General features: G+C 43.1%; 1 protein-coding gene across 6 annotated transcripts in view; it reads left to right on the forward strand.

The window, feature by feature from the left end:
* The window catches only part of col19a1 (collagen type XIX alpha 1 chain), a 346,509-nt gene that overhangs the window by 23,648 nt on the left and 310,336 nt on the right, over positions 1 to 12,525 (forward strand). For all 6 annotated transcript variants that reach the window (XR_011340316.1, XM_069886134.1, XM_069886135.1 and 3 more), the window contains exon 4: positions 10,450 to 10,524. Coding sequence is in view for 5 of the 6 variants with exons in the window: in XM_069886134.1 (XP_069742235.1) it covers positions 10,450 to 10,524 (75 nt within the window). In the remaining variant the exon portion in view is untranslated. The remainder of the gene's footprint in view (positions 1 to 10,449; positions 10,525 to 12,525) is intronic.

The raw sequence follows: 12,525 nt of genomic DNA on the forward strand, positions 1-12,525 counted from the left end.
AAGGGGCAAGATAAGAATTTATTATGTTTGTTTGAAAGGAGATGAAATGGAGAGGCAGAGATAGGGAAAGATGACAGGGGAAGGTGGTGGGGGTGTGTTTAATGAAAGCCGGAGAAGTCGATAGTAATGCCATCCAGTTGGAGGGTGCCCAGTCAGAAGATGAGCTGTTGTTCCTCCAATTTATGGGTGATCTTAGTCTGGCAGTGCATAAGACCATGGACAAACATGTCGACAAGGGAATGGGATAGAGAATTGAAATGGGTGGCCACTGGGAGATCCACTCTATTGCACACAACAAAGCTGAGGTGCTCAACAAAGCGATCTCCCAATCTGCGTCTAGTCTCTCCAATGTAGACTGACATTGGAAAAAAGTTCTTCTCCCAAAGAGCATTGAAACCACAGAAAGCCATTGAATCTAAATGATTAAACATATTCAAGAAAGAATCATACACTAGGGCTTGAGGGATCAAAAAAATGAAAAGATATCAGAAGAAAGCTGTAACAGGGCACTGAATTTGGATGTTCACCCATGGTCAGGGTAAATGACAGAGCAAGCTTAAAGAGCTGAAAGCCCCACTCCTGCTCCTGTCTTCCATGTTGGTACTGAATATGGTCCAGAAACTCTGGCACAAACTAATTTCAGAGCCTATTTCCAGCCAAGTAGAATTGTTAGTCATACCTTCATGTAAAAAATCCAGAAAGACCAGAGGGAAAATGGAAGAGAGGGCGCAATAGAAAATACTTGGGTGATGAGTGAAAATATGAGACGAAGATAACTAAAACAGTCAAGCAATTAAATAAGAAAACTAAGCTATAGTCACATGGATTGAGAAGGTATCAAAAATTAGGAAAGAGTTGAAAAGACCTCTCCAGAAAGACTGTTTTGATGTCCTTTGTCTCTGAGATGAGTCATTCTGAATCAGACCCCTTCAACGTAAGAAGTGGAGTTCTTTGTGTAGGATAGCCACAGCAAGGTATATTTTTAACTTTTAGAGCATATTTCAAATTCAGGATATTTTGAAGTTGGTCCATCTTCGTTGTGTGAGATCATTGGTCTGTCTCTTGGTTGGGGCTTAAGAATGAATCTGCACTAATTATCAACTGGTTTTTCTCCATTCGGTCTGTCTGGGAAGATTTCAATCAACAGAAGTGATGACTCTCCTATGGATGAGCATACACAGTGATGGTCCCAACTTAAAAACCATAATTGAATGGGACAGGGAATATTCATAAACTGGCTATTTATATTGAATGACTGCTTTGAGCACGCACAAGATGCAGTTGTTTCATCAACACACACTGACACAGTATGAACAATTCATAATTTATGATTCTGTAAAATTCTAGTTTCAAGCAAAAGTGAATATTGTACTTAAATAAAAAACTTCATTGTCAGAGGAACCATGTTTAATGGGTATTCATTTGCATGTGGCTTTATGCCCAGGAGTTCCCACAAACCCAACATCCAGTTATATCCATGAGGGGAGGAGGGATGTATAGGTGAGGATAAGAGGGCACAGTAAAATGAGTTCTGGCTTTCTCCTAAAAGATTGATCACTCGGAGTGTTTAATTCACATCTATTGGCCAATAGTTTGAGGGGTGCCCCATGCACAATTTCTCGTCAGTACTCTGTTCAGATGAAAAATACTGGAAAAGAATGTAGGCCATAACATAGAACATTACCCGCTTCCTGAAGCCCTCCCAGTGTGGGTCTGCGGGGCTGGGGTGGCCGGCAGGGGAGTGCGGGGCTGGGGCGGCCGGCGGGGGAGTGCGGGGCTGGGGCGGCCGGCGGGAAAGTGCGGGGCTGGGGCGGCCGGCGGGGGAGTGCGGGGCTGGGGCGGCCAGCGGGGGAGTGCGGGGCTGGGGCGGCCGACATATAGATACCTACTAAAAAAACCTAAACCTTACCAACCTCATAACCCTCTATTTTTCTTTCATTCATTCAAGAGTTAGGTAATATATACATTGTCTGTCACCGTCCTGTATTACAATAGCAACTGAACTTCAAAAGTATTTTTATCATTGTAAAATGTTTTAAGCCTCCCTAATTCATGAAATTTATTTATTTTAATTGGGTTGACGAGATTTACTGGGACTTTCGAAGACTGAGTTCAACTAAAGTAATTGGTTGAGAGTGATGACAAAATATCACTTGAAGTAGAAATAATAAGCATAATGAGGAAGGTGAAAATTAATGGGGGCATGACAGGAAAGACTGATTTTGCTTGGAGCAGATACATCACCTGTTCAGGTGCGTGCATCCTAGTGAAGTAGGTGTGGAGATAAAAGAAAGGTATCTTGCCATAATTTTTCAGTCTCTTTCAGATATAGGAGGGGTGCCAGAGGATTAGAAAGTGATATTCTTAGTTCCCGCAGGCTGATCATATTAGCTTTAAGTCACGGAGAAGATTTTCAAAACAACAATTTGGAAAAAAAAACTGGTCAGAAATATTGAGAGGTTTGAGTAAATTAAGGAGAGTTGGTGTGGATTTGAAAAGCAAAGCTGATCATGTTTCAATAACCCAAATGAAATTTTTGATGAAGTCACAGAGAACGAAATACACTGGTATTGGCTCTAAGTTTCAAGAAAGGATTTTGACAAAATGTGGCATAAAAGACTGATAAATTAAACTGAAACTTGTAGAGTTGGAGGAACAATAACAGCTTGGATAAAATATTGGCAAATGGACAGCAAATGGAGAATTGTGGTAAATGGTTCATTTTTTAGGCTGGAGAATGGTAGACAGTGGTGTAACTAAGGTCAGTGCTCCAACCATTGACATGTAGTGGTGACTTGGCAGTTGAAAAATAGCAGCAAATTTCAGAAATTCTCAATATTTCAAACCTGAAGTAGTAGTAAATCTAAGGAAGTTACCATTAAGCTATAATTGGATAGAGATAGACCAGCAGAATGGGCAGATAAGTGTGAGGTGATACATTTCAGCTGAAAGTTGGAAAGAAGCAAACAGACAACAGCACAGATCTAAAGAGTGTACAGGGGTAGACAGACCGAAGAATTCATGTGCAGAGACTTTCATAAAAGCAAGGAAGTTATGCTAAATGTCTGACTCAAACTCAGTCTAGATTTGGAGTTTTATATTAATCCTGGTCACCAAACTTTAGGAAAGGTGTGAATGTCCTTGAATTGGTGCAGAGGAGGTTAAAAGGAAAGTTGAGGGACAAGGGATTTTTAACAAGAATAGAGTAGAGAAACTACAATTATTATTGTCGAGGGGAAATGTGATTGAGATATCCAACAATATGGCAGGTTTGAAAGAGACAGACAACAGAAAAGCTGTTTCCATTAGGTGATGGTAGAAAGTGGAGAAAACAGATTTAAAGTGATTGCATTCTTGCCCATGACACTGGTGGAGGTGAATAGATTCAGTGGTTTCAAAATTGTGTTGAAATTTAGCACTATTAAAGGAAATAAACGTGCAGGGCTACAGGGATATAGCGGGGTGGTGGGGGGTGGGGTGGGGAGTGGTGGAGGAATGACAACTGATCCACAAAGCCAGCATAGATTTGATGGGCTAAACAGCTGTGTCTTGTGCTATTATGATACATCTTTTGAAATTAATGGATTGGTCTCGCAAGGTCTCCAGCATATTTTGAATTGATATTTCAGGCCTACTTCAAGATGCACAATGGGAGTAGTTGACTGAACCCCTATTTATGCTAAAGGCACCTCCCTCGAGTAGTCTTGAAATTGCTGAACAGGGGATGTTCTTCACTTTGATTCACACACAATTTAATTAAAAATTTGGCTGGTAGAGATCTTGAATGTGATGTAAATCTGATTTTAAGTCTAGAAGTCTGGAAACTATAATACAATGGGTTTCACCCCTTTGAAGATAAGTGAAGATGAATTTATTTTCAGGGTGAGGTTGAGGTGTATTATCTTACCCTGTCTTCAGTGTGTGATGGAATATTTGGGAATGTTTTTGAGAGATAAATTAGATAAGGTTAATACATACATACTCACACTTTAAAACAGATCTTGTTTGAAATACTTGGAGATTTCATATTCACAGTGACTTTACAAGAAGTTATGAAGAATGCTATGAAGATTACACAAGTCGCTGTTAATTGACTTGTGAATGAATGGACTATTGTCTTTAAAGTCACAGCAGGAGACAGGCTGTCTACTGATATATCTTTTTTGCAAGGCTTTTGACAAGATTGCTCAGAGATCATTGAGAGGTTATTGTTCTAAAACTAAAAACAACAGATTAACCAAAAGACGAACTTCTATTGTTTGCTGGAGAAGGTCAGGGGTTTTGCAAGTGAGAGAGAGAAGGACGTGCTGCCTGGTAGTTTGAAGCCACTTTCAGGTGGCCACAATATCCGACAGTAAAGCAGCCTATTGTACTCCTATGTGGCTGCCGGGTGGCCACCTGAAAGTGGAGAATCCAGCCAGGAGGTTTACCTACCCAACCCTTCTCCTGTAAGTATAATATCCTGCTCCAAGAATCCCCCATTGCACCTGAAAGCAGTTCAGTCAAAGCTGCTAGCAGCTTTCAGGTGCCTAGCAGCGGCCAGGCTGTTGACAGTCAGTGGAGACCCGCTGATAGCCCAGCTGTCGAAACCTACCCTCCACGCTGCTTGACAGTCCCCCTGCATAGGATTATGAGGCTGGGGTGGCAGACGGGGGACGGGGCTGGGGTGGCAGATGGGGGACTATGGGGCTGGGGCGACCGGCGGGGGACTATGGGAGTTATGCACGCACACAAAATCCCACTGTTCAAAAAGTGAGAGCTTTCGATGTCAGGATTCTCGAGGATGGCCGCCCCAGCCCCGCACTCCCCCGCCGGCCGCCCCAGCCCCGCACTCCCCCGCCGGCCGCCCCAGCCCCGCACTCCCCCGCCGGCCGCCCCAGCCCCGCACTCCCCCGCCGGCCGCCCCAGCCCCGCACTCCCCCGCCGGCCGCCCCAGCCCCGCACTCCCCCGCCGGCCGCCCCAGCCCCGCACTCCCCCGCCGGCCGCCCCAGCCCCGCACTCCCCCGCCGGCCGCCCCAGCCCCGCACTCCCCCGCCGGCCGCCCCAGCCCCGCACTCCCCCGCCGGCCGCCCCAGCCCCGCACTCCCCCGCCGGCCGCCCCAGCCCCGCACTCCCCCGCCGGCCGCCCCAGCCCCGCACTCCCCCGCCGGCCGCCCCAGCCCCGCACTCCCCCGCCGGCCGCCCCAGCCCCGCACTCCCCCGCCGGCCGCCCCAGCCCCGCACTCCCCCGCCGGCCGCCCCAGCCCCGCACTCCCCCGCCGGCCGCCCCAGCCCCGCACTCCCCCGCCGGCCGCCCCAGCCCCGCACTCCCCCGCCGGCCGCCCCAGCCCCGCACTCCCCCGCCGGCCGCCCCAGCCCCGCACTCCCCCGCCGGCCGCCCCAGCCCCGCACTCCCCCGCCGGCCGCCCCAGCCGGTTACTCCCCCGCTGGCCACCCCAGCCCCGCAGACCCACACTGGGAGGGCTTGAGGAAGCGGGGAGGCGAGCTGTCAGACTGCTGCCCCTGCTCAGAGCTCCCCCAGTTTACTCTGTGGCCCCTTTTCCCACTTCAGACCTTTCAGATGGCAGAACCCCTCCGCTGCCACCTGAGCGTCTCTTCACAGACACTTGCAGCCTGCTCTGGAGCTGCATTCTCCAGGCGATTCCACCTGAAAGACAGGCAGAAGGAAGTCTTGGACTGTGTGTGACACAGAAAGCTGTAACAATCAGGAGAAGCTTGTTGGAACTGAAACAGAAGCTCCAGAGTGGCGGATGGCTGGAAGCGCTATCTGTCTGATGTTTCTCTTGGAATAAAAGGAACAGAAAGGAACTCTGTAGTAGCCTGAAAGAAAGAGGTTATCATCTGGAGAACCCTGATGGGGCAAGTTTCATCAGTGAGACGTTGAGGTGACTAATGGTGGTAATTCAGTTGTGGAAATCCTGGAACAACAAATCTCTCTCTGCTAACCCTATAAGAACCTTCCTGAGTGGTAAACATTTACCTTTCGAGCACCAAAACCTGGTGAACTTTATACCTGTTAAATTCTGTGCACAGTATAAGAATTGCCTGCAACCAGAGAACTTGGAAGAATGAGAAGTGAGATTGGACATATTACATACATGTGCGCTTAGAATTAGAAGGGGACTAAGTTAGGTTAGTTAAGTTAATAGTGATAAGTTAAAGTTTGATTCTGTTTTCATGTTTAAAGATCATTAAAAACAATTTTTGTTTGAGTAATCATTTGTCATGGTGAATATCTCTTGCTGCTGGGTTTTGCGGTTCTTTGGGCTCGTATCAAGTGTGTCATATGTTGTAATTATTTTGAGATCTTTTAAGCCTTCCTCAGCCACAGCTCAATCTTATTCGAAATCTATCATTGTGATAGATTAATTCAAAATGTATTTTTAATAAATGTATTTCTATGTATTGTTGCATAGCTCATTGAACTAGGACTATTCACATAAGGAATGTGCACAATTGAGTTCAAAACAAACAGATAAAATGATAATGTTCTCTATCCATTTGAGACGCATTAACACTTTACAAGCTCAAATTAAAGTGTTAGAAGTAAGTAAATCATAAGATTAACCTGTTTTTAATCAATGAGAAAGGATAAGGGAATGCACTATTAGGGAACTGCAATGAAGCGAGAGTGTCTTTTGGAGAATGAAGAAATGAAGGGGAATGAATGGAACTAAGATCAAGTCAGCATAGACCTAATGGATGAGTTTGTCATTTTGTCTTCATTATAATTTTCCAGTCATGTATCCTCACATCACTGGATGAATAATCCATTTAGTTGGAATTCTGTTGAGCTGGTATAATCAACTCGGGGATAAGAAGTGGGTGATCATTTTGATGAAATTATATTGAAAAGTCAGTAGAAATAAGAGAAGCAAATATGTAGAGAGATTGCAGGTAGATGTATGGCTAATAGGGATTTTATTGTATCCGATTTTCTCTCATAGTGATTGGGCATGTGATAATGCCAAGGGACTAGACGGAGCAGAATTTCTTAAGCAATATGTAGATGGTTGAGTAAAGAGGGGCAACTCTTGACCACCTCAAGAGGAAAAAGAGGCTGGGCAAGTGGCTGAAGTATCAGAGGAGGAGAACTTGGGATCAACAACCATAATTTCAGTAAAATACCAAATAGATCGGACAGGTCCATCAGTTAAAGTCTTAAACAAGAGCAATGCTAATTTTGATGGTATTTGACAAACACTTGCAAAGATTGATTGGAAGAATTGTTAGTAACTAAAATGAAGAATGACCCTATGAGAATGACCAGAAAGGCTGACAGATTTGGGAAACCATGGCTGGCAAAGGGATATTGAAGCTCTGGTCAGGAAAAAGGAGGAAGCATATATCAGTTGTTGGCAGTTGGGATCAAGTGAATCCCTTGAGGAGAACAAGGGATTTAGGAGTATCCTTCACAGTGACAGATTAACCATTAGGCTGACTAGGCTTAAATTTATGGGCCCAGAAGGGAGAGGGCCGAGCAGAAGCTGGGACCTTGGACTCCCAACAGGAGTGGGGATGTTAGACTCCCAGCAGGAGCAGGAATTTCAGGCCTCCTTGCAGGAATGGGAACCTCAGGCTCCCGCCAGGAGTGGGAATATCAGGCTCTCAGCAGGAGCGGGGACATTGGAGTCCCAGCCTGAATGGGGACCTCGGGCTCTACAATTCTTTTGATCCCAAAAGACTCCCCCTTCGATCTTTCTGGCATCTTTCAACCCCTTGGATAGTCCCATCAACCCCCAGGTGTCAATATTAACTACTTTGGATACCAAATATAAGTTATTTAACATAACAACATCACTTTATTCTAATCAACGATGGGTGGGGCAGTGGGCAAGGTCAGGGGGAGCCTTACTAAAGCTCAGTCTAGGGGCCCGGGTAGCAGTTAATCTGCCACTGATCCTTCACAAGGAAATCAGGAGGGTAAAATGGGAATATAAGATATCCTTGCTAGGAAAATCTTGAGATTCTATGAATATATTAACAGCAAAACTCTTGAGAGAATAAGCCCTTTTATAGATTAATATAGTCATTTATGTATGGAACCACAGGAAATGGACAAAGTCTTAAATGAATACGTCACATCTATATGTACCTTGGAGAAGGCCATGGAAGCTTGGGGATTCAGGGAAGGAGAATAGTTCTGTCCTGAAACATATCCACATGACAAAAGAGGAGGTACTGATGATGTTGAGGCACATAAATTTGGATAAATTCCCAAGTTCTGATCACGTGTATTCAAGGACATTGTGGGAAGCTAGGGACAAAATTGCTGAGGCAGGGAGTTTTGATTCTTCCTTAGCCATGAGTGAGGTGCTGGAAGACTGGAGGGTTGCTCATGTTGTTTCTTTATTTCAGAAAGGCTGCAAGGTCAAGCCAGGGAAGTGCAGCCAGGTGAACCTAAAATCAATGATGGATACATTACTATGGGATTCTAAGAGACAGGATCTACCTGAATTTGGAAAACTGTCTGATGAGGGGTGGTTAACCTGGCTTTGTGCATGGGAAATTGTGTCACAATGTGACTGAGTTTGTTTTAGAGGTGTGACCAGAAGAGAAGAAGAACGCATGTTTGCATGGATTTTAGTAAGGCTTTTGAGAAGACTGGTTGAGAAGGTTAGATCACATGGGATTTAGGGTGAGAAGACCAATTAGATACAGAATTGGTTTGGTGGAAGCAGACCAAGTGGGTGTGGAGGATTGTTTTGGATTGCTTTTGATGTTGAGTTCATGTTTGTCATGTACTGCATATCAATGATTTGAATGAGAATGCAGGTACCATGATCAGTAAGTTTGTAGATGACAACATAATTGGTGATATAGTGAACAGGGGAGAAGATAATCTTTGATTCCAATAGGATCTAGATTAACTGGGAAAATGGGCACAGGCATGGCAGCAAAAATTTAATTCGGATAAGTGTGACGTGATCCATTTATCCATTTCAAATTTAAAATCAGGACAGGGTGTACACAGTGAATGATAACAGAGATCTGGAATGTGCTGTTGAACAGAGAGGTCTAGCAATGGACATACATATTTCCCTGAAAGTGGCAATACAAATACGAATATGAGAGTTTATTTTATATATATGTATAGCCTGTGCGCTCCACAGTTTTAAATTTGCCATCAAACAATTCACATAATTAAAGTGCACATTCCAGATTTTATTCAAGGTTATTTCTATACATTTTGGTTTGACCATGTAAAAATTACAGCACATTTTATACATTGTTCCCTCATTTCAGGGTACCATAATATTTGGGACATATCAATGGTCATGTTTTGTACTGTGTAGCATATCATTTTCATGCAATGACTGCTTGCAGTCTGCGAATCATAGACATCACCAGCTGATGAGTACCTTCTCTGGTGATACTCTGCCAGGCCTCTACTGCAGCAGCCATCTTCAGCTCTTGCTTGTTTCAGCAACTTGTCCCCTTAATTTTTCTCTTCAGCAGAAGAAAGGATGCTCAATTGGATTTAGATCAGGTGACTGACTCACAAATACCTGTGAAGCATATGTCCCAAGCATTATGGTGCCCTGAAATGAGGGGACTATGTATAAAAAGTGCTGTAATTTCTACATGGTCAAACCAAAATGTATACAAATAACCTTGAATATAATCTGGAATGTGCACTTGAATTACATGTGAGTTGTTTGATTACAAATTTAAAACTGTGAAGCACGGGCATATAAAGGAAAAAAAAAGATGCTTTGTTCTAAACTTTATGCAGGGCATTGTACATGGATACAATTGTACATTGTAAAGGTTTTGAGGAAAATTGACTAAATATTGGCAAATCAGACAAACTCAGAAAGTCACCTTGGCAGTTGGCCTGGAAGAGTTGTGCTACATAGTCCGTTTCCATGTCTTTTAACCATATTTCAATAACACATTTTTGCCTATAAATATTTCAGACATACTGTTTATGAATTGGTTGATTAACAGAATATATTTTATGAACTGCCATTTTGATAGCTCCTGGAATTTGATAATCTTGCCCTGGTTGTTAATCTGGTTGCTCATGCTGATCAGTCCCTCAAGTGAATAATTTCTTCACTTCAGCAGAGACATAAAGCATATGACCTTTTTTTCCAATATGTCATGAAGAGGATGACCTGAAGGAATTACCCTTCAAGTCTAGATTGAGTCTGGAGGCCCTTTGATCTTAGGAGCTGGAAAGGTGCAGCTTTATGGCACCTGTACAAGATTCAAATGATAACATAGGCAGATACCTGAATGGCAGGTTTGTTCTCCATTCAATTAAATCACTGCAGACCCACACCAACTCTGTATTGTCTTTTTTATATATCTTGATGTTTATGTATTGTCTTCTTTATTTAATTTTTTAATGTCTATTGTTGTTAGAAGTTTCAGAACCAGGAATTATATTTTCCTGGCAGCATTCAATCTAACACGTGTTTTTCCTTTATTTTTAATCACAGATGCCTTTTGCCCTTCCATTCAGATAGAGGGACTACAACCCAGACAGATGCAAAGGCAGCCTCGTAATGCTTCAGGTAAATTATACCAAATTGTTGATTATACTTCCAAGAACTGCTTTAACTTAGAATAATATTACCCTTTATTTGTAACATAATTTCTGTTAAAAACTAAAGTTTACTCCAAGAAATTCCATGTTCTTTTTTGTGCAATAAGAAAATTATTTCATGATTTAAATTAAGCAAAATATCATAAGATAGTGTGAATTTGTTACCATATTTACTAGTTGTTTGTCATAAATTCCAACTGTATATTGTTTCAATTGTTTCAAGAAGAAATATCTTGATGTGAAATAGGAAGGAGCAGGTAAAAGATCTTGGGAAATTACAGAGAATGACGCTGACTTAAAAAAGGAAAATTCAACCATTTTTGGAGGAGTAGATGTAGAGGAGTCATGAAAATGTAAATAGCCAACATGAAAAAAAGATAAAAAATTCTTTATATTTTGTATTTCAATTGTCTTGAGGCACAGTCATCTTATTTAGTATTGAGTTACGGCCACAAAAGGGTCATATTAAGTTAAACTGACCATGAGGAAACTGTTGGTTGGGATGCAGTGTTAATTTTACATCAGACTTGCATTTTCCCCCATGTCAGTCAATGCACAGCTATATTGGGTAGGTGGTAGTGAAATGCTAGTGTGGATAAACCATGAACTGCTGGAGAAACTCAGTGGGTTCAGGCAGTTCAGTTAAAATGTTTTTTATATTTTATTTATAAATTTTAAAACCTATAACATTAATTATAACATTCATACAGATATTATATAATTGAGTAAACCACCCCCCCCCCCCAACCTCCCTCATCCACCCCACTAACACCCTCCCTCCTCCCTCTTCCAGCTCCAAAGAAAGAAGAAACTCAAAACTCAATGTCCATGCCATTAGGTTTAAAGCTATCCAGGAGGAATATGAAGTTTTGACTTTCTTTATGTTTGAATGATAATAGATGAGGCCAAGGACAGAGATGTCTGTGTGGGAATGCTGATGGTATTGAAATTGTTGACAATGAGGAGTCCTAGCTTGGATCTCCAAACTGAGTGCAGGTGTTGGGCAGGTGTTTAGTAGTAAAGCGATAAAATTACTGTGAAATGTTATCATCAAACCAATCTTTTATTCACTTATGAGATCTAGACATTGCTAGAAGACAAGAATTTCCCTTAATTAAATGTTGATGAATCTCCTTGAACTGCTGCAATCTGCTGAATGTTCTCCCACAGTGGTGTTTGATAGGGTCACTGATTAAGCTCAGTGACAATGAAGAATCAATGATATATTTCCAAACTTTGATGATGTGTGTGTTGAAGGGAAACCTGCAGTTAGATGTTTTCTAATTTACTTGTTGCTCTTACCCTTCTTGGTGGTGTAGATTTGAGAGGTGGTAGTAACTCAGGCATGCAATGATTGTTTTGAAGATCCAACTGCGCTGGGTAGGTCACGTCTCCAGAATGGAGGACAATCGCCTTCCCAAGATCGTGTTATATGGCGAGCTCTCCACTGGCCACTGAGACAGAGGTGCACCAAAGAAGAGGTACAAGGACTGCCTAAAGAACTCTCTTGGTGCCTGCCACATTGATCACCGCCACTGGGCTGATATCGCCTCAAACCGTGCATCTTGGCACCTCACTGTTCGGCGGGCAGCAACCTCCTTTGAAGAAGACTGCAGAGTCCACCTCACTGACAAACAACAAAGGAGGAAAAACCCAACACCCAACCCCAACCAACCAATTTTCCCTTGCAACCGCTGCAACTGTGTCTGCCTGTCCCACATCGGACTTGTCAGCCACAAATGAGCCTGCAGCTGACGTGGACATCACCCCTCCATTAATCTTCATCCGCAAAGCCAAGCCAAAGAAAAGAAAGAAGACTCACTACTGCCGCTGTGTTTGATGGTGGAAGAAATGACTGTTTCTGGAGGTGCATGCTGTAGGAGTGAAGTGAGCTGTTCAATCCTAGATGGTGTTGAGCTTATTGAAAGTTGTCAGAATTGTGCTCATCCAGGGAAACAGAGAATATTCT

This window comes from Narcine bancroftii, chromosome 6 (assembly GCF_036971445.1).
Source record: "Narcine bancroftii isolate sNarBan1 chromosome 6, sNarBan1.hap1, whole genome shotgun sequence".
Taxonomy (NCBI): domain Eukaryota; kingdom Metazoa; phylum Chordata; class Chondrichthyes; order Torpediniformes; family Narcinidae; genus Narcine; species Narcine bancroftii.